The sequence below is a fragment of the Vipera ursinii genome (genome assembly GCF_947247035.1).
Source record: "Vipera ursinii genome assembly, chromosome: 2".
Classification (NCBI taxonomy): domain Eukaryota; kingdom Metazoa; phylum Chordata; class Lepidosauria; order Squamata; family Viperidae; genus Vipera; species Vipera ursinii.
Window position 1 is genome coordinate 173,076,624 of NC_139513.1, and position 22,315 is coordinate 173,098,938.

Sequence of the window (22,315 nt, forward strand, 5' to 3'; positions counted from 1 at the left end):
TTAATTCAAATATGCAGGGTAGGTGCATATCTCACCTTGGCTCCACTCTTCAGTCAAACCCTGTTCTGCGCATGCGCGCATGTACACACATGCGCACCCATTTTTTGCGGCTCCCAGTTTTTCCTTTTGTGAGGGAACCGGTTCCGAGTGGCTCTTTCACTGTTTCAGGTTGCTGACCCCTGGTCTAGTGTGTAGCCTTTTTCCCCCCCACTGACTTCTATGTCTGGGTTGCACCCTGTCTGAATTCACACAATATGTTAAATGTTTTGTGGTTAAAAAAAAAAAGGGTTATAGGACTAAGGGCTGGAATTTGGCAACGTTATTTCAAGTTCTGCAGCATACAGTATAAACGTTAATAATAAACAATGTGTGAACTGCTTCTTTTTATGCTACTTTTTCTCTTTGCTTTTTCTGTTTAATTGATTGTATTGTAGTTTCTTGGTTGTGTGTCATCCGGAGTCAAGAGTTCAGTAGCATACGAGTTCAATAAAGAATTGTTATTGTTTGGGCTATAAACTGACCTGTAGTGAACGCAGCCTGTTTGTGGGAGAGAGAGTAGGTATGATTAAATGCTTCTCTCCAGCACACAATCTACCATCATAACTTAGAAAACTATAATTGCAGGGCAATAGGCTAAAATTTGAGTGACGATTTTTTTTAATAGGAAGCAATACTGAACCATATGAACCACCTATATCTACTTTGTAATAAGTCGGAAAGTGGTTGGGTTTTCATTTGAATGTAAACTTTATGCTTATGTTCCACTTTCAGAAGACCTAGCTGTTTTTGTGTGTTTCTCAGTTCTGAGCACATTTTTATACAGTATTTGAAGATATTCATTTGGAGATGCATTAGGCAGCACCTTTGAAATTCCTGATTATGAATTCTAGTTAATGCTGTTTCAGATGTGTTAAAAGTATTGCCCATATGCTCATTTTTGCATGTTTATGGAGCCGCCTACCTGTTGGGCTCCATTGGGCAATAGATAGGTATGGTAACAAGGGATGCCTGTGAGCAAATGTGTACATTTGAAGAATTTTGGGCTTAAGTAGCAGGAGAACATTAAATATAAAATAAAATATAGGATTGAGGGATATTTTTTTTAAAAAAAGTGCATTGGACCAAGTCCCAGGAGGTGGGACATTTAATTGCATAAAGATATCCCTGCTGAGATTCTGCCTGTTGTGCAGCTCTGGAAAATGTTTGGTTTTCTCAGGATTAGTGTAGATCTGAAGAAAAGTTGAATTGGTAGCCATTTGTCCATGCAGTCACTAGGAGTTGAGCCTTACCTGATGGTGCCTAACTAACTAGGACAATATAGAAAAAAGATGAGGTTTGTCATAATGTGGTGTTGACACTGGTGAAAAATGTGTGTGTGTATGTTTATGAAGGATTTGCCCAAATATTGCAAATTTAATTTTTACTATAAGATTTCAATAATTTCATAGGAGCAAAGAGGAAAATATCAGTTGTATCTGTATGTGGCTCAAGAAAAAGTCACTTCACCATGGTGGAGATAGTAATTATTGAACAACTCATATCAGTAAAACATGAAGAACTCATGAAGAGGTTGGGAAAATACCACCCCTCGGAGATTTTTTTTATAGGAGTAAAATTCATAATTTTCACATGCTCAGAAACAATACTCTGAAAAGATGAGCATGGCATAAAGATTGTAAGCACTTGGCAAGGCTTGGCAAGTGCTGAGTTAAATGACAGTCCAATAAGCACATTTATATTGAAATATATGTCTCTTTGCTGTCTTTCCTCTAGGCAAGTCAAACCTCATGGATGCCATCAGCTTTGTGCTTGGTGAAAAGACTAGTAATTTGAGAGTAAAGACTTTGCGAGACTTGATTCATGGAGCTCCTGTTGGGAAACCAGCCGCCAACCGGGCATTTGTCAGCATGGTCTACTCTGAAGATGGTATTGAAGATCGCACCTTTGCAAGAGTCATTGTGGGTAAGAGTTAAACATAGGTTGGGGAAATTCTTTGGAGATCTAGAATGGATGGGCCTCTGTTATCCCATGTTGCAAAAAGTTGGTGGTTGGACCTGAAGGATTGGTAGGGCTTTTGAAGGAGTGATGGAGGGAGATAACTTACCTTAGAGAAAGATATAAAGTTTCAGGGGAAATGGGATTAAAAGTCAATCCCATGGATATGGGATCTGAAGTGAGTCCCACCGTATTGAATAGAGGAATTTTCCTTACATTCCTCTATTCAATACAGCCCCAAACTTAAAGATATATTTGTGTGTGTGTGTATGTGTATTTTGGGTTGAAGATAAATGAAATTTTTATCTTTTAGGAAGCTCATCAGAGTACAAAATAAACAACAAAGTAGTACAATTGAGTGAATACAGTGAGGAGTTGGAAAAGCTGGGCATTCTGATCAAAGCTAGGAACTTTCTAGTTTTTCAGGTATGTATATTTTCAAATTTAGAGTCCAGCTGAATTGCTTGGTCTTTTAGCATCAACAGAAGAGAATCCAATTCACTGGCACTTCTCTCCTGCTTATTTACCAATGGCAAAAGTGTACAGGTAGTCTTCAACTTATGACCACTTAATGACCAAAATTTCTGTTGGTAAGTGAGACAGTTGTAAAGTGAATTTTGCCCCATTTTATGGCCTTTCTTGCCACACTTGTTAAGTGAATCGCAGTTGTTAAGTCGGTAACACAGTTGTTAAGTGAATCTGGCTTTCTCATTTGCTTTGCTTGGCAGAAGATTGCCAAAGTGAATCACATGATCAACACTTCAACTGGGACATTGCAACCGTCATAAATATGAGTCAAGTGTCTGAATTTTTATCGTGATCCTGGGGATGCTGCAACAGTCATAAGTGAAAATGGTCATAAGTAATTTCAAACAGTTACTAAACAAACTTGTAAGTCGAAGACTACCTGCATATGTTTAGGCTTGGGTTTATTCAAAATAGGTGAGTTGTGTGCCTCTGTAGAAAGTCCACAGCAATTGTTGGCTTCTCCAATACTGAAAGGACGATGGCTAAACAATCTTTTTGAGCTTGGGAAACTTTATTTAAAAGAGTGGCCGTGTGAGATTAAACTGCTATTATGTTGAGTGCCAGAAGGGACTCCTGTGCTTTGGAGAAGATAATGGTGCTGTCCTGCTAAGCTTGGCTTCTCGGAATAGTGACATGTAGGAAAGACAGATAGAAGTTCAGATTGATTCTCCACATTCCTAACGTTGAAGGTATCCATCACTCAAGAGATGTTGCAGAGGCAGATGACCATAGCTGATTTGGACTGTCTCTGCCGTATTGTTTTCCATTGGTCGTGGAGGCTGGCAGTAATGGGAATCCAGAACATCAGAATCATTCCTTTGATCCAGATTGTGCTAGAAGAAAGGAGGACATTATATTAGGTCTCATTTTGCCATTTTGGATTATTGAAGGCTGGAAGCTGCAGCTAATGTGCAATGCAGTGGTAGAGGCAGTTAGGAATGCACCTCGGTAAATCAGTGTTATACTTCTGCTTTACAAGCTGCGTTGGCTGCCAATTTGCTTCTGAGTACAGTTCAAGGAGCCATTTCTAAAGAGCCAGTTTGGTCTAATCAGTAAGGCACCAGGCTAGAAAATGGAAGACCATGAGTTGTCCTGCCTTAATCATGAAAGCCAGCTAGGTAACCTTGGGCCAGTCACACACACTCAACCTAACTCATTTCACAGGGTGATTGTCACGGTGAAAATAGGAGGCGGAAGGTGTATTGGATATATTCCTCACCTTGGGTTATTTGTAAAAATAATAAAGGCAGGATACAAATAAATAAAAATAAATAAAACCCCCATGTTTTAAGGCTGGGTTATTTGTGGGACAGCCTCCCCAGTTATTTCTACCCCTCCCGCTAGGTCTGCCAGCTCCCTCCAATCAAAGATTGTCATTTGATGGGACCTCAGAAGTTTGCTTTTTCTGCAATAGTGCCTGCCTTCTACAATACCATACGCGTACTGAGTTTAGATTGATTCTAACCTTGCTGGTCTTTCATAAAATACTGAAGACGTGGATGTTTTTCAGGGCCTGGGGATTGGGAGGTTAGATGGTCTGTTAAGAGGTGTCTATTTTATTTATATTATTTATATTTAATCTTTATTATTACTCGAGGTAGCAACCGTACCTAATGCTCGTTCTTCCTCCTATTTTCCCTACAACAAACCTATGTGATGGATTGGATTCAGAGGTGATTAGCCCAGGGATACTGAACTGGCTTTCATATTTAAGGCGAGACTACAACTCACAGTTTTTTGGTTTCTAGTCCAGCACCTTAACCACTTTGGTACACCTACTGTCCTATAGAACAGGGGTCCCCAACCCCCGGTTCGTGGACCGGTACTGGGATGCGGCATGCCAGCAACCGGTCCGCACAAACCAGCAAAGCCCCATCCATGAGATGCAGGCAGCACACAAAACCACACCCCCTCCGGTCCTTGGAAAAAACCTCTCTCCACGGAACTGGTCCCTGGTGCTCAAAAGGTTGGGAACCTCTGCTATAGAACAAGTTGTTTTGTAGGATTCATCTTCAGTGACCAATGTTTGTTTTTTCTACTTTGCTAGTATTGTGTTTCATTGTTACCAGTACCATATTCTTAGCTGACTCACATATACGAGATGGTCAACTATATTCATAAATTAAATAAATTCCAGGGTGCGGTAGAGTCCATTGCAATGAAGAATCCCAAGGAACGCACGGCCCTCTTTGAAGAGATCAGTCGCTCAGGCGAGCTGGCTCAGGAGTACGACAAGCGCAAGAAGGAGATGGTCAAGGCAGAGGAAGACACCCAGTTCAATTACCATCGCAAGAAGAACATTGCAGCGGAGCGTAAGGAGGCCAAGCAGGAGAAAGAGGAGGTAACTTCAGAAGCTGCCTTTGTTACCATAGTTAAATCCCATCTTTTATGTGGAAATTCACAAGAGGTGCACATGGAGGCTCCTTCCTCATTTTTATCCCTATTACAGCAGCTTTGTGGACTAAAACTAAATCACTAGCTCGCATTACCTAATGAGCTCTAAGGTTCTGTAGGGAACTTGACTCTGATCCAGTCTGACACCTTAACCATTGTACCACGCTAGACATGCTTCCAGGGTGCTTGATGGATTGGTGGTAGAGTCCCCTCTGTTTCCATTGAATTTGATTAAAGTAGACACTTGGTTCAATTGTATGTTATCCTCCTGTTTCCATCTTCTTTCCTGTTTTTTGCTTTCATCTCCTCCCAACAGACTGGAAGGGTGTTCGACCCTAATCCTCTGCTGGGCTTTCTTTTGTGGTGGCGGTGGCGATGGCTGCTTTCAATTCAATCTGTGTCAAGAAACCTATTGTGAATATGTGTGATTTCCCCCTCCCCCCTTCCCATGTCGTTTGAAGTATCTTTTAGGCAAAGATAGGATTAATGATACAGTTTTCTGTGCCTTTTTATTCTTTTTGTTCTTTTGCTAATGGTTTTTCTAATTAAATCAGCTTTAAGCCCCTCCCTCTGCCAGTCATGTGCAAATAATGTTATTGTCTGAGAGGTCACACAAGCTCAGTTAAGAGATTGTCCAGTTGAATTGCCTTTATTTTTAATGTATGTATCTGCCCACCCCATAACATTACTCTGGGTGGCATACAATAAGACGAACAGTTTAAAAAAAAACCCTCTAAAATTATTAAAAACAAGTAAACACAAATATAAATAAGACTGCAGGAAAATGGACCAGCTTTCTATAAACATTTAGTGGGTTCCCCATTTTCATGGGATTCCCAAGCCTGTTAGGAGAATCATGTGTAACGGATTTCCTGAAGACCAGTAGGAATTGTCTTCCTGTACCAGTAGTGTCTGCATTCATTGAACTATTGGATACAGTTGCATTAGTTCTTCCCATACATGTTTTCTCTGCGAGACAGTTTGTTCTGCATAATGTTTGAGAACTACTTGTGCAGGTATAATATTCTTCCAAGGATTAGGCTCTTCATGGAAATATTCTGCTTTGCTTTTTAATTTTGTCTGATTTGTTGATTACTCCCTGGTCACATATTTAATAAATTCCCTTGCTGCCAGTAACAAAACTTCAGCAACAATTTTGGATATCTTTCTGCTGTGCGCCCAAGGTTTTGGAAATTACCTGCATTGAGCACAATTGCACTAAGCCACAATGTTTATTTCATTTTCCGGTAGTGGTGGATTTGCTCTAGTGTATGATATGAATGCAATATTTGGCCACTGTAGGTTCCAAGTAAGGGGAGTGGCTTGGCATAAGTGAACCAAGGAGTAATAAAATTGTGGCTTAATGTAACCCGTGAACCCAACCTAAAAGCTGTTACCTAAAGTGTATGTAGTTGCTATTGCTAAGGGTTCTTTTTTTGAAGGTTGTCTTAATTGGAACTTGAGCTTATTTAGACCGTGTGAAATATTCAGTGCTTTCCTTTCTGGGGGAACCAGGCAGATCGATATCAGCGTCTGAAGGATGAGGTGGTGCGAGCTCAAGTCCAGCTCCAGCTCTTCAAGCTCTACCACAATGAGGCTGAAATTGAAAAACTGAACAAGGAACTGGGCTCCAAGAATAAGGAGATCGATAAGGACAAGAAGCGGATGGACAAAGTGGAGGATGAACTCAAGGACAGGAAGAAGGAGCTGGGCAAAGTCATGAGGGAGCAGCAGCAAATCGAAAAGGAGATCAAGTAAGGCTGGTGGTCTTGGCTTTCCGGGGTATCGGAATTCAGTCTCACGGGACCTGTATCATTTCATATTACAACTCGGGGTCCCCTCACAGAAGAGTAAGTCGCTGTGACTGAGTTTATCTACAGCTCAGTGAACTCTGAAAATACTTCATCGTTAAAGGAATAAGAACCATGGAGCCTGAGACTAGCCATGTGCAGTCTGCACTTGTCTTTGTCTGTGATGCAGAATTGAAACACTTAAAAGACTAGATAGCGTGCAGAATAAGTAAGTCCGAAAACTGAGCTAAAGCATCTACTAAATTGGACATCTTTGTGTTTGAGAGAATTAGGCAGTGTTACGAGTGCTTATTTTAAAAAGAATGAAACTTTTATTTTATTTATTAAATTTATTGACTGCCCATCTTATCCCAGGGCAACTTTTCATGTGTTATATTTAACAAGAGGGGAAAAAAGTATTAACAAAAGTGTGTTTAGATCTGCTGCTTGTGCTCATCGGCCAGTCAGCACATAAATACATAAAGTGGTTGCCTTAAGGCAGGGGTCTTCAAACATGGCCCTTTTATAACTTGTGGATTTCAACTCCCAGAATTCCTCAGCCAGTGTTGCTGGCTGAAGAATTCTGGGAGTTGAAGTCCACAAGTCATAAAAGGGCCAAGTTTGAAGACCCCTGCCTTAAGACTTCACTTATCTTTGCATAGTACCCTGAGTTTGTCTTCTGCTGAATTTTGTAAGTGTGCATAGTATTATGCTGGTATGATTTTGATAACTAGGTGACAGCTATGCCAACAGTTCTTGGTTTTAAAAGAAGAATAAAAAATGATGCATTTTTATTTAAAAAATTTGACCTGGTTGAGCATAAAGTTTAAATATTTTGGAGGTGTGGATAGCACTTGCTGATCCTGTCTGGTGAAGATAACAGCAGATGTTTGTATCTCTTGTATTGGCCAGGGTGGCTGGCAATGATGGAAACTAGTCAAAACCTCTAGAGAGTGCCAACTTGCCTACTCCTCTCTTAAAGATATCTTTGGTTTTGATTTCTTACAATGCCCGTAGTTGGAATTAAAGGATTGTTTTAAAATGTTGGTTGTTTTTTTTAAAAAAATACTATTTACACCTGTAGAACAGACATGTCAAACACAAGGCCCGGGGGCCGGATCCAGCCCGCAAAGTGGTTTCATGCGGCCCGCGAAGCCATCCTGGAAACAGTGAGGGAACGGCCCCCATTGCCTTGGCCCTGGCCCAGAGACCCTCCTCCTGCCAGAGACCCTCAGATCTGTCCCACTCCTGCCCAGGCCCCCATAGGCACCCTTGATGCCAACGATGTAGAGCTGGCCATGCCCACCCAGTAGGCCATGCGCACTTTAGCCACGCCCACCCAGTAGGCCATGCCCACCCAGGCCATACCCACCTGGCCCCCTGAGGGCAACCGCAATGCTGATGTGGCCCTCAATGAAATTAAGTTTGACACCCCTGCTGTAGAATATGATTTCTAATATTTTCACATGGAGAAGGTGTTCTCATTCAATGCCTTGCGTAGTAGTATATCTGGCTCAATCAAAGAGCCTAGATTTACTTTCGAATGACAATGTAGAGTGGTGGTGTGTATTTGCACAAAATTAGACAGAATGGTCAAGATGGTTTTTTTTTAAAGAAAAGGTTTTTTGACAGGGAAAAGGATTCTGAACTGAATCAGAAGCGGCCCCAATATATCAAGGCCAAAGAAAATACTTCTCATAAGATCAAGAAACTGGAAGCTGCCAAAAAGTCCCTGCAGAATGCACAGAAGCAATACAAAAAGCGTAAGGGTGACATGGATGAGTTGGAGAAGGAGATGTTGTCAGTGGAGAAGGCCCGACAGGAGTTTGAAGAGCGCATGGAAGAGGAGAGCCAGAGTCAAGGCCGTGATCTCACTCTAGAAGAAAATCAGGTGCGACCAAGGCCTGTGGACCCACTGAATGAGATCTTGCTATGATGTTGCTGGAGTGGGTCTTTGGTTTTGATTTCTTACAAAGCCGGTATTAAAGGATTGCTAATTTTAAAAAAGAAGGGATGCGGTGGCTCAGTGGGTTAGGACACTGAGCTTGTCGATCAGAAGGTCGGCAGTTTGGTGGGTCGAATCCCGAGTGCCGTGTAGCAGAGTGAGCGCCTGTTACTTGTCCCAGCTTCTGCCAACCTAGCAGTTCGAAAGCAAGTAAAAATGCAAGTAGAAAAATAGGGACCACTACGGTGGGAAGGTAACAGCGTTCCGTGCGCCTTTGGCGTCTAGTCATGCCAGCCACATGACCACGGAGACGTCCTCAGACAAGCGCTGGCTCTTCGGCTTTGAAACGGAGATGAGCACCGGCCCCTAGAGTCGGAAACGACTAGCATGCATGTGCGGGGGAACCTTTACCTTTACCTTACTAATTTTAAAAAATGTTGGTTTACTTAAAAAAAAAACCATAGCATTTGAGCCTATAGAATGTGATTTCCAATGTTTTCACGTGATAGGGGACGGAAATTGGTTCTATGCATGTTTTGATATCAGCAAAACCTGCTCTTATCTCCCAAGAGGATACATAGCATGAAAAAAAAAATATGTTTCTCTTTCTGCTGAGAAAAAAAACTTGTGATTTTAGGCAGACTAGAAAAAAAACCCAGTCTGAGTCAGAAGAGGCTAAAATTAATTTAATGCTAGGACAATGAGATAAAATGTCCCTGGAGTGCCTTACGTGCCATAAGATAATGTTGAACTGGAATGTAAAGAGCTACTGATGTGAGATTGTGATGAAAGTAAGGATTTTTTTGACCATGATACCTGAAGCCCAACCATTTAAAATAATTTATGTATTTCTATATAGCCTAGCCTCCTTTTGTAGGAAGATGTGCTCGGGGTTTAAAATTCACTCTTAACAAAATCTCAATTGCTATCAATAAAGTGCAGTTTTTAATCCTTCCTACCCCGGAGACAGACAGAGAATAAGATACCTTTTCATATTCTTTGTAGATTGGGTGGGATGAAATAAATTACGAAAGAAAGAGGTCTAATTATATATATATATATTGCTTGCTTTCCTCATATATTGAACAGGTAAAAAAATACCATCGTCTGAAGGAGGAGGCCAGCAAAAGGGCAGCCACTTTGGCTCAGGAATTAGAGAAGTTCAACCGTGATCAGAAGGCAGATCAAGACCGCCTGGATCTAGAAGAGAGGAAGAAAGTTGAAACAGAGGTCAGCACTCTTGTGTCTTTGCTTACCTTTTCTCCTTGATATAGCAGGCATTCTTCCTGAAATTAAACGAAAACTTTGCACACAGTTCATCCATTTTCAGTGTCTCAGATTTACTGAGTTTATTTTATACAAACTGAATAGTGTTTAATTTGCATTTGTTTTGTAATCCCAATAAGGGAAGAAGATAAATTATAGTAGGACCCTGAAGCCCATTCCCAGATCACTGGGATTTGTTTTTCCAGCCATAGCATTATTTCCGAGCCCTCAAGTCTAGCTTTACAATTAGGAGAATAAGAAAACAAAGGAAACGGAATCCCACCCAAATGCCTTAGTTTTGTCATCTCTTTCCTGCATCCTCACAAAATATTTCATGGAATCTACTCATATATTGTTGCCCTACAAATCTACTTTCTCTGCCTTTCCAAGCTGTGTGAACTTTTCAGGTGTTCCCAAAATGACACGTTGGATTAATTGCTTATACATGCACGTGTATTAGATATAGTTTGTAATATTATTAGGTAAAAATGAAAGTGGCAGCCATCTTGAGACCATGAAAAGTCTGAATGTAGGCCAGTCTTAATCAAGCCAATCTCATTGAGCCACTGTTAATAGAGCAACTGAAAAATGGTGAATTGTATGGGTTTGGCTAGCTCTTAAAGAGAATTTGATATTCAGTTTCAGACATTCCAGCCTTAAAGTGGGGATTGGAAAACATTCTGCAGAACTGAAGAAGACCCATAGGTTTTAGAAGAAAGGATCAAGAGTGGGCTGTTGACAAGGGGTGTTGGGCTATTGATGAGGAAGCATGAAGAGAATCCACATCGTGCTGCAGCAGCATCTGTTGAGCTGCTGAGATTGTTGTGAGAATGATGGATTGTTGTTGTTGTTAGTTGCGAAGTTGTGTCCGACCCATCGCGACCCTATGGACAATGTTCCTCCAGGCCTTCCTGTCCTCTACCATCTTCTGGAGTCCATCTAGGCTCATGCCTACTGCTTCAGTGACTCCATCCAGCCACCTCATTCTCTGTCGTCCCCTTCTTCTATTGCCCTCAATCTTTCCCAGCATTAGGTTCTTCTCCAGTGAGTCCTTCCTTCTCATTAGGTGGCCAAAGTATTTGAGTTTCAGCTTCAGGATCTGGCCTTCTAAAGAGCAGTCAGGGTTGATCTCCTCTAGGACTGACCGGTTTGATCGCCTTGCAGTCCAAGGGACTCGCAGGAGTCTTCTCCAGCACCATAGTTCAAAGGCTTCAATTCTTTGGCGCTCAGCCTTTCTTATGGTCCAGCTTTCACTGCCATACATTGCAACTGGGAAGACCATAGCCTTGACTATATTAGCCCGAGCAAATTCCCAAGGATGTTTTAACAGTATGTTGTAATATGATATGTACCTTTTATGACATCCACCATTGTTGCCCTTGTTTGCTTCATCCTTTTGTGCCATTTATTTCTTACCAACATAAAAAGATAAAGTAGTGCCTTTGATATGACCTACTTTAACTGTAATTGCCCAAATGTATATGGATGAAGTCATACTAGCTTTTTCCAATCTGGTACTGCCCAAGCATATTCATGATCTGGTTAAGGAGATTTTTTTTTTAATCCCATTTGTATCTCGCCCTTCTCCGAAGACTCAGGGCGGCTTACAATCTAAGCACAAGTCAATGTGCTTAGCACATTGAGATGTAATCCAAGGCACCTGGAACTGCCAGGCTGATATTGAAGGGATCTGTAGTCCAAAATAATTAGAGGTACTAGGTTGAGAAGGACAGGATTAAATATTCTTAATTCTCATCTTATTCTTTAGATGTAGCCTATAATGGCGGTTCTCATCCAAAGGTGTCAGAGCTCTGTGCTAGATACTAATGGATATAGTCCTTGTATTTGCTAATGTGTGTCATACTCAATCTTTTCCATAGGCCAAGATAAAGCAGAAATTGCGAGAAATTGAGGAAAACCAGAAGCGGATTGAGAAACTGGAGGAGTACATTGCCACTAGCAAGTAAGGACCAGGAAGAGCCAGAATCCTTGTAATAATATGGGCAGGGGTTTGAATCACAGTATGGAAAGGAATGAGGAGTTTGTCTTAAAAGGGTCACCTTGGTAAAGAGGAGTAGAGACTGCCTAGAACTCGGAGTAACTGCACTGCCTTCTCCTTACTTCTCCTTTAGGCAGTCCTTGGAAGAGCAAAAGAAGCTGGAGGGAGAATTGACTGAGGAGGTTGAACTGGCTAAACGCCGCATCGATGAGATCAATAAGGAGTTAAATCAGGTGATGGAGCAGCTAGGGGATGCCCGGATCGACCGGCAGGAAAACAGTCGGCAGCAGCGCAAGGCAGAGATCATGGAAAGCATAAAACGTCTCTACCCAGGCTCTGTGGTAAGCGACGCTTCAAAACCCCAAGCCCCAAAGCTCATTGGGCTGGCTGTGGGCTTAGCGCTCCAGAATCAAAATGAGGTTGGGGTGGTTTCCCTGCCTACCCTCATTTCATTTCCTTCTTTTTCCCCAGTACGGACGCCTAATCGACCTCTGCCAGCCCACCCAGAAAAAGTACCAGATAGCTGTCACAAAGGTGCTGGGCAAGAATATGGACGCCATCATTGTTGATTCAGAGAAAACTGGCCGGGACTGTATCCAGTACATCAAAGAGCAGCGAGGAGAGCCTGAGACTTTCCTGCCTCTTGATTATCTTGAGGTGAGGCAGACTTTGACTGATTGGATTAGAACTTTTCCCAGCTAGCTTTCAGTTCCGTCATCTGCAGCCACCCTAGCAAAAGGTGGATGGAAATTGCCAACATCTCCTGGGGGCTCCAGGCTGGGGAAAGTTGAGTTAGAATTTCTCTTCACACAGAAAGCCCATTTCTTGATTCTCAGCATAATTTGCTCAAAAAAGATGGTGGCGGGAAGCAGTAAGCTCCCCTTTTGATCACAGTGTGTAAATAAAGGAATGGTGAGGTTATTGGCAAATAAATGAACACAAATAGTTTATTTTTTGACAAAGCACACTTTTTGTCATTTCTCTCTTTGTTACCTGTAGATGGGTATCCAAATGCTTCCCTAGACAGTCTTGGATAATAATATGGCCTGATGCTATTGTTTTAATAAAGATCCTTTAGGGAAGGAACAAAAAAGACATTCTGCCTTTTGAGTTCAGTAGCTGAACTAAATTTATTTGAATTCAACAAGTGAGCGTGAATTCCTTCTGTGTCCCTACCCTTCAGCCTAGATTGTCCATACAGTTTATGGGGTCAGCCTAATAATGCTTTTTCTATCTCGCACTCCCAGGTGAAGCCCACAGATGAAAAACTCCGAGAGCTAAAGGGAGCCAAGCTTGTGATTGACGTGATTCGATATGAGCCTCCTCATATCAAGAAGGCCCTTCAGTATGCTTGTGGCAATGCCCTTGTGTGTGACAACGTGGAAGATGCACGTCGCATCGCCTTTGGTGGGCACCAGCGGCACAAGGTCAGAGCAAATTTACCCAACACACTGTAGGTAGACCATAATCCTCTCCCCAAACGTGGCATTCCATTTCTTGAAATATGTGTGTCGCTGTGATTTGTAGGAATGTATCCTTGGTATATCTCAGGGGTGTCAAACTCAATTTCACTGAGGGCCGCATCAGCATTGCGGTTGCCCTCAGGGGGCCGGGTGGGTGTGGCCTGGGTGGGCATGGCCTACTGGGTGGGCGTGGCTAAAGTGCGTATGGCCTACTGGGTGGGCATGGCCAGCTCTACATCGTTTGCATCAAGGGTGCCTATGGGGGCCTGGGCAGGAGTGGGACAGATCTGAGGGTCTCTGGCAGAAGGAGGGTCTCTGGGCCAGGGCCAAGGCAGTGGGGGCCGTTCCCTCACTGTTTCCAGGATGGCTTTGCGGGCTGCATGAAATCACTTCACGGGCCGGATCTGGCCCCCGGGCCTTGTGTTTGACATGTCTGGTATATCTGCTTAAACTTATTTTGTATCATCCACTGCGGGCACACCTTGCCGACCTCATCTTTTGTTTCCTTGTTGTGAAGTGCTAGGTTTTTCATTCTCTCACTTTTGTTTCCTTGCTTCTGTTGTAGACGGTTGCACTAGATGGAACCCTGTTCCAGAAGTCAGGGGTGATCTCGGGGGGTGCCAGTGATCTGAAAGCCAAGGCCAGGCGCTGGGATGAAAAAGCTGTGGATAAACTGAAGGAGAAGAAGGAGAGGTTGACAGAGGAACTCAAGGTTGAACCTGCTTTTGAGTTGTAGAAGTCAGGCTGGCTGCCTGTGTCATAGCGTCAGTGGGCATTAAATCTTGAAAATTTCTGCTCCAGGTTGTTACAGGAGAACAGTGCTCAAACCAAACATACTCTTTCCTTGTGTATATTACTAAATCATGATTTACTAATACATGTACGTTCTGTTAAGAGGCTTGTATGAAAATAATTCAAATAGTCGCATTCTAGAAGTGCCTAAACTTCTGTTGTAAAACTGAAATGCGGTATACTGAATAACAGCAAATTAATTGTATCTGGGAGAGCACATTTTTTAGTTCTGTTTATAGTAGATTTATTGTAATGCAGCGATTTCTGTTAAGATTTCCCTGTTTTGATGAATTGCATCAATATCTCGGGTAAGGAAACCACATCTTCACGGTTTTCCTGTTACAAATTGCTCACTTCAGCATCATAATTCAGCTGTGTGAAACGTGATTCATTTATCAATTTCCCAGATATTATTCGTGAAATCTTAACTGCTGCTCAGTCTTTGCATTCCATTTCTTTGGATTTCTTTAATTTGAGCCATTAAATCTCCCTTTCCCAGGAACAAATGAAGGCTAAGCGTAAAGAGGCAGAGCTTCGTCAGGTCCAGTCACAGGCCCATGGCTTGCAGATGCGCTTGAAATACTCCCAAAGTGATTTAGAACAAACCAAGACACGTCACCTCGCTCTCAATCTTCAGGTATTATGATGGCCACTTGCTGGAGCTAGATTCTGCTTTAAAAACCCCCAACTTCTATTCAGCTTCATGAATTGTGTGAGAAACTCAATTTATTTATTTATTTTTGCCTGCGGACTAACGCAGCAAATGGTGAATGAGGGAGAACAGTGTGGAGGAAATTGGTAAGGGAGCCTTAAATCATTTGGAAGGAACTGATAAGAAAAAAACTAATCAATAGTTTTTCACCACTGTTCTGTTTAATTTGCTTTATGCTGGATAATGTAGCAGAAGAGCAGGCAGAGCTAGGGCCAATAGTTAAGCAGGTCATCAGTTTTGAGTTGTTACTGGTTATTGGTCCAAGTCCAGTCCTTCCTAATTTCATTGACCCTTATCTGAGCCGTGGTGGTGCGGTGGTTAGGATGCAGTATTGTAGGCTGACTGCTCACTGTCAGGAGTTTGAACCTGAATAGCTCAAGGTTGACTCAGTCTTTCATCCTTCCAGGGTTGGTAAAATGAGGACCCAGATTGTTGAAGGCAATATGCTGGCTCTGTAAGGCACTTGGAGAGGGCTATAAAGCACTATGAAGCGGTATATAAGTGTAGTGCTAATGCTAGTGCTATTATCTGGCATCAATTTATTGTTGAGCTTTAGTTGACTAGATTCTCATGTATAGGCTTGAATAAATCTTCTGAGATATAACCTAACAATATGAAGCCGCTGGGTGAGCTCATTCGTGGTTTTGGGGTGGGGTATCATCAGTACGCTGATGATACCCAGCTTTTTCTTTCCACCCCAAACCAACCCAGTGATGCCCTTGACGTGATGTCCCGTTGCCTGGAGGCGGTCTGGTTTTGGATGGGGAGAAACAGGCTTCGACTCAATCCCGCCAAGACTGAGTGGCTGTGCATACCGGCATCTCGGATTAACCAGTCTATTCCATCGTTAACTATGGGGGGTGAGGTGTTACCCCCCGTAGATAGGGCCTGCAACTTGGGCGTCCTCCTGGACTCACGGCTCAGTTTGGAAGATCATATAGGAGCTGTGGCCAGGGGGGCTTTTGCCCAGGTTCGCCTGGTGCGCCAGTTGCGGCCCTATCTGGACCGAGACGCCCTACGTACAGTCACTCATGCGCTCGTGACCTCCCGGATAGACTACTGCAATGCTCTCTACATGGGGCTGCCCTTGAGGACCACTCGAAGGCTTCAGCTGGTGCAGAATGCAGCTGCGCAAGTTGTGATGGGGGTCTCCCAATACTCCTATGTAATGCCTCTTCTCCGCGAGCTGCATTGGCTTCCAGTTACCCTCCGGGTGAGATTCAAGGTGCTGGTGATGACCTATAAAGCCCTAAATGGCATGGGTCCGGATTATTTTAGGGAGCACCTGCTGCCAGCATCCACTTCCCATCGTCCTGTGTGCTCCCATAGGGAGGGCCTCCTCCGGGTCCCACCGGTCAGGGAGTGCCGGCGGGTGATCCCCAGGGGGAGAGCGTTCTCGGTGGGCGCGCCTGCCCTATGAAATCAGCTGCCTGTGGAACTCTGGATCACCCCTGACCTTCGTTCATTTTGCCGGGACCTAAAAACTTGGCTATTTGATTTAGCCGGCCTGGACTGAGGGGTTTTAATGGTTTTAAATTTTAAATTTTAAACTGTTTTGGGGCTATTAATTTAATTTAATTTTAATTTGTACATTGCACTGTTTTAATTTGCCCTGTAAACCGCCCTGAGTCCTTCGGGAAAAGGGCGGTATATATAAATCGAAACAAATAAATAAATAAAATAAATAACAGATTATCCAATTTTTTTGTGCCTGGCGTTAATTAGCTGGTGACATGCTTAACTCTGCCCCCAGCTGCACCTGCTCTTCTACTATAGAGGCTTCTGAGCATACATTTTACAAAACAATTATTTATATCCTCTTGATGTTCTTTTTAATTTTAAAAGGCTTAAATTAGGTGAAATAGTTTCAGGACTGAGGGGGGAAAAAGGACAGCGGTGGAAAAATAATAATTCTATTAGTTATAGTCAGTGTTTTAAAAGGCTAGCAAGTATATTAGATTCTATATTGCAAGTGATGAAATGCTCACATAAAATGGTGTTCATTGATCTGAAAATCAGACCCTGGGCCTGCAGGAAGATGCTACGATGAAGAAATGCCAGTGATGAAATGCATATTATGCATATATTTTCAAAAAATTGTAAGATGCCATTTTTCAAAAAAAACACACCAAAATGTTAGTTTTTCCATGCAGAACAAAGAAAAGGGAATTCTAGTGGCAGTCTCTTACTTCTTCTGAGCTCTTTCCTGATTCAGCATTATTCCTAACAGGAGAAGTCTAAGTTGGAAAGTGAGCTTGCCAATTTTGGACCCCGTATCAACGACATCAAACACATCATACATGGGCGAGAGCGTGAGATGAAGGAGCTGAAGGAGAAGATGAACCAGGTATGGTAGGCCCAGGCCAAGAGCAGCAAAAGAGGCGTGGCTAAAACAGGAAAGGCAAGTGCGCGGTATATAGAAGGACAGAAGCCTGCAGGTAGTTGATAATCTGGGAAAGTTGCAGAAGTAGCAACAATTTAGAAAGGGAAGGAAAAGGTAGCAGGCTGCAACCGTATTTTTAACATATTCTCTACTGTGGTGGTTGAGGATGCTTGACATCTTATATCAAGGTACACAGTGTTCATTTACTCATTTTAACACAGCCACGCCTCCATTTCATCCTTAAGACCAGTTTTATATAAGTCTTTATCATTGCAGGTAGAAGATGAAGTATTTGAAGAATTCTGCCGAGAAATCGGAGTCAGGAATATCCGGGAGTTTGAGGAAGAGAAGGTGAAACGCCAGAATGAGATTGCCAAAAAAAGGTATTGGCCCATTTCTGTCACCCTGGCACTTCCAGATTCAAGAATACTAGAGTTTACTAATTTTAATACGGGGAGGAAGGCTTGGGATACTCCATAATTTTTCCCTTTCCCCTTCCCAGGCTTGAATTTGAAAATCAAAAGACCCGCCTAGGCATCCAGCTGGACTTTGAAAAGAACCAGCTGAAAGAAGATCAGGACAAAGTGCACATGTGGGAGCAGACTGTCAAGAAAGATGAAGCTGAGATAGAAAAACTCAAGAAGGTGCATGGGGGGACTAGCGCTATGTGGCACCCGTGATTTAGAGTGAGAAAAGCACCACAGACTTAACATCTGTGCTTTTCCTATTGATGATCACACAGGAGGAACAGCGTCATATGAAGATCATAGATGAGACCATGGCACAGCTGCAGGATCTGAAGAACCAGCACTTGGCCAAAAAATCTGAGGTGAATGATAAGAACCATGAGATGGAAGAGATTCGTAAGAAGCTGGGAGGGGCCAACAAGTAAGTCTGGCCTATGAGGGCAAGATCTAAGCAGGAGGGTAGAGATGTCTACCACTGCCTCTGCTTCACCTGGTAAATTATAAGGTAAAGGTAAAGTTTCCCCCGCACATGCGTGCTAGTTGTTTCCGACTCTAGGGACCGGTGGTCATGTGGCCAGCATGACTAGACGCCAAAGGCGCACGGAACGCTGTTACCTTCCCACCGGAGTGGTCCCTATTTTTCTACTTGCATTTTTACGTGTTTTCGAACTGCTAGGTTGGTTTTAATGAATGGAAGATTACTTGTTTTTGGGGAGGGACCAGTTAAGAATACAAAGGCAGGACTCTCGGTGTTTTGTATCAAGTAGTTCCCAGCACCAGTCTGATGTTTCTGGGAATTCTACTAATTAGATGATCACAACATTTCCCCCTTGTCCCAACATCCAGTAATCAGAGTATGCTGTGGCTGAAAACGGAAGATTCTATTTTGTTACCACAATAAACAGCCATTGATGGAGGTTAACTATGAGCCCTTCATTTTAACCCAAGGTCCATGGAGCTTGGTTTGAATTAGTAGCTAGGTGCTGCTCCATTCCTGAGTCACCAGAATCAGGGAATGCCTGATTTTTGCAATATTTGAAGAAAGAAGGAAGTATGTATGGCAGTGGTTCTCAACCTGTGGTCTGTGTACCCCCCCCCCCCCCGAGGGTGGGGGGACGATGTCTTCACAGGGAGTCCACAAAAGCTTGAAAAATGTTATTATTTAAATCAAGTTAACTCTTGGGGGACCATGGCCCTGGTCCATAGCCACAAAAGGTATTTAAAGGGGTTGTGAAGAAAAGGTTGAGAACCACTGATGTATGGTATATTTTTTATCTTTTTAAATTCATTTGACACTGTTGAACATAATTACCAAAATAATCCTAAATGTAAACAAAGAGAAAAAAAGGAAAAACACCTACATATTATTTGTACAGCATAACATCAATAATCAGTACAGTACAAAATATTATTGAAAAATGTCACAAAATCTCTGCCATAGTAATACATATTGCTGCATCCTTTGGTTAGTAGAAAATACTGCTTTTTCCAAAATATCACAGATATGCAACAACCGTTCTGTAAAACCTGTAACATCACCTTTTTCAGTATAATTCTTTCAGTCGTTCCCTCCCCATGCTTAATTTCTGATAAACATATTCCCAAGCTTTGGTATATCACAATACATTAACATCACATTAACTTCCTTAACATTTTAAGATTTTTTCATATATCCTCTTATATATCTTAACATTTTATTCTGAAAAGATATCAAATGATCATATGACCATATGTCAGTGAACTCTCTTTTTTTTACCACTCCCAACATAGAAAATCTTATATCAATTATTTCAGTACATTTTGGGGGATCCAATGCATACTAAATAAATGCTGTCCCTGATCTCATTTGTCTATGTATGATGTCTACTGCACTGGTAATAATTATTTAAATTTATTTTCCATCCTTTATTTTCCATTATCCAGTGGTAAATATTTTTTTATTTTATTTAAAGCAGTGTTTTCTCCACAGATAATATGATATGACTCCCCATTTTGGTTGGGGAGTTTAAGGGAAATAGTTGCCATGTATTTTGCAGAAACCTACGCTTCCAATTTTTGTCTTAAGCCTCCGTCAAATGCAGGAATATAGTAGGGCTTTTTTTGAGAGGCGGGAAACCTTGCATTTTTGAGTGAAGCTATGGATGCCATAAGCTAATTGCACTCATTTCACTTCTTAAGCTTCTTCACCTCCTTCTCCAAAAGCATCCCAAACCATCTGAAATGGTCAACATTGCACATTCAGAGAGAGGGGAGCACAAACGAGATGGCCACACTGGTTATTAATCCCAGCCAAAGGTTGCAGTTCGGTTAACAATTACACTCTGGAGTCTTTGAAAGTATCAGAAGAGTTTATAAGAATCTTAACCTAGTAAAACCAAAGGCATTTGCTGTCTCCAGTCCAGAAGGACTCATAATGAGATTGTCTGATTGTGTCTTATTTCTAATCATTCTTGAGATGTGACAGTCTGTAAGTTTGCAACTTGGCACTGCCTAGTTCAAGATTTTTACAGAGCTGGAGGCCGCTTTGCCTGGACTGTCCTTTCACTTTGGGCCATTTTCTGCAGAGAGATGACTCACTTGCAGAAGGAGGTCACCGCCATTGAGACCAAGCTGGAGCAGAAGCGCAGTGACCGCCACAATTTACTGCAAGCCTGCAAGATGCAAGACATTAAGCTACCCCTCTCCAAAGGCACCATGGATGATATCAGCCAGGAGGAGGTAAGGAAATAACTCTACAAGGGAGAAGAGGAAAGAATTCTGAGCCAGGAATGCATGGGTCAAGTGAGCATCCCTTTGTCTTCTGGTTGATTTCAGGGTGGCTCCCAAGGGGAGGAGCCAGCCAGCAGTTCACAGAGGACTTCCAACATGTATGCACGAGAAGCTCTCATTGAGATTGACTATAGTGACGTCTCTGAAGATTTGAAGGTAAGGAGAGCTCTCTGGGGTTGGCCATCTGTGGAGGTGTAATGGAATGTGTGGATGACCCTGGGGAACAAGGGGGAAGAGATGCTGCCTAGGAAACAGTCAGATAAGACAGGCAGGAAATATGTAAATAAAAATGAAATAAAAGCAATGGGACTAATTCAGAACAAAATTAGAACATAAAAACCTTTAAAAGAAGCAGATGTTAAGGAGAACAATGACAAGCTATTTCCCCCATATTTTATTTTATCTAATGTTTTGTTTTTCAAAAATTGTCCTTGTGTAAAACTCTCTAGTGAGGAAAATTGGCAACTCATTTGGGAGAGACAGTCGCATTTTGCCTCCCAGTGCTAAGCTGTTTAGAGAAAAATAAGTAGCATAAATGAGGAGGCACATGTAGGATCTCTCCTGGCACCAAACCTTTGAAGTCTTATTTATAATATGTGGAGGTTGCCTAGGGGGAAAAAAAACATAACTTCTGAAAACCTGAAGGATTGGGAAATATTTTAGATGAAGTTTAAGCTTAAATCAGTGGGAGTCATTTTAGTTTTTCTGAGCAGTTAAGACGGTGAATAGGAGTCCAAAGAATTCTGAGACATTTGGAAGGAATAGTTCCCCAGTTTTGGAAAAATCCAATTACTTCCCATACAAACTCTTGTCAGACCTACCTGACTCAGCTTGAGCCTCTAAGAAAGAATGATCCTTAACTCCATTTCTTGAGAAAGGTATAGTTTATTAGAGGTCAAGTGAAATACAGTAGTGCAAAGCCTGAACTGAAATTCGCACACCAAAATCCCCAAGTATAACTTCTCTTCCCTTAGGTACCTCCCCATACTGCCCCCCCATCCCACCCCCCACCCCCCCATGTTCAATCAAATTCAAAGAATATGTTTTCAGAATGGTGGCAAGTATGGATTGGTATGGAGCAGGGGTCTTCAAACTTGGCCCTTTTATGACTTGTGCCTGACTGAGGAATTCTGGGAGTTGAAGTCCACAAGTCATAAAAGGGCCAAGTTTGAAGACCCCTGGTACGGAGCTATACTCAGTTCCCAGCCGGTCGACCTTGGAACCGTGTCTCAGGGAGATACTGTGAACTTTACGTTTTCCTTGAATCCTCCCCACCTCCCATCCAGTCCCCTTAGAGTTCATGGCAGCCTGGCACTGAGCGATAGCAAAAGGCAAGCAAATACCAGGCCTATATCCATCTATTGCATGCAAAACAAGAAATTCAGCTTTATAAAATTATGGAGCCTCTCTAATTTATCTTTTTATTGCTATCCTTTGATTTAAAACCTGATCAGAATGTTAGGCTCTATAATTTATTAAGTAGCCAGAAGAAAGAATATTTATTGCAGCTGATTTACACTTCCTTACAAAGCTTTAGAGTTGATTAAAGAAACATTTTGTGGAGCATATAGTGTTTGTCTCCTAAGAACCTATTTGTCTAGCCCCAGGGATTAAAGTGACCTTCTCCAGCCTGGTGCCTTTTAAACGTGTTGGGCTTCAGTCTTCATAATCCCTTCCAAATGCTGGCTGGGAATCATGGAGGCTGATCCACAATCACAACATGTAGACATCAGCCTACTTTGAAGAGCATAAGGTTCATCCTGTGTTGCCTGTCCTCTGTAGGATTTTTGATAACTGATGCGCATCCTATTA

At 42.3% G+C, this 22,315-nt stretch overlaps 1 protein-coding gene across 2 annotated transcripts in view; it reads left to right on the forward strand.

The window, feature by feature from the left end:
• Nucleotides 1-22,315, forward strand: part of SMC1A (structural maintenance of chromosomes 1A) — a 34,227-nt gene that overhangs the window by 858 nt on the left and 11,054 nt on the right. For both annotated transcript variants that reach the window (XR_014491051.1, XM_083351432.1), the window contains exons 2-19: nucleotides 1,774-1,962; nucleotides 2,309-2,421; nucleotides 4,661-4,864; nucleotides 6,433-6,671; nucleotides 8,340-8,598; nucleotides 9,742-9,882; nucleotides 11,799-11,881; nucleotides 12,051-12,258; nucleotides 12,389-12,574; nucleotides 13,165-13,344; nucleotides 13,946-14,092; nucleotides 14,672-14,809; nucleotides 17,115-17,231; nucleotides 17,544-17,650; nucleotides 17,770-17,911; nucleotides 18,010-18,155; nucleotides 20,299-20,452; nucleotides 20,549-20,659. Coding sequence is in view for 1 of the 2 variants with exons in the window: in XM_083351432.1 (XP_083207558.1) it covers nucleotides 1,774-1,962; nucleotides 2,309-2,421; nucleotides 4,661-4,864; nucleotides 6,433-6,671; nucleotides 8,340-8,598; nucleotides 9,742-9,882; nucleotides 11,799-11,881; nucleotides 12,051-12,258; nucleotides 12,389-12,574; nucleotides 13,165-13,344; nucleotides 13,946-14,092; nucleotides 14,672-14,809; nucleotides 17,115-17,231; nucleotides 17,544-17,650; nucleotides 17,770-17,911; nucleotides 18,010-18,155; nucleotides 20,299-20,452; nucleotides 20,549-20,659 (2,864 nt within the window). In the remaining variant the exon portion in view is untranslated. The remainder of the gene's footprint in view (nucleotides 1-1,773; nucleotides 1,963-2,308; nucleotides 2,422-4,660; nucleotides 4,865-6,432; nucleotides 6,672-8,339; nucleotides 8,599-9,741; nucleotides 9,883-11,798; nucleotides 11,882-12,050; nucleotides 12,259-12,388; nucleotides 12,575-13,164; nucleotides 13,345-13,945; nucleotides 14,093-14,671; nucleotides 14,810-17,114; nucleotides 17,232-17,543; nucleotides 17,651-17,769; nucleotides 17,912-18,009; nucleotides 18,156-20,298; nucleotides 20,453-20,548; nucleotides 20,660-22,315) is intronic.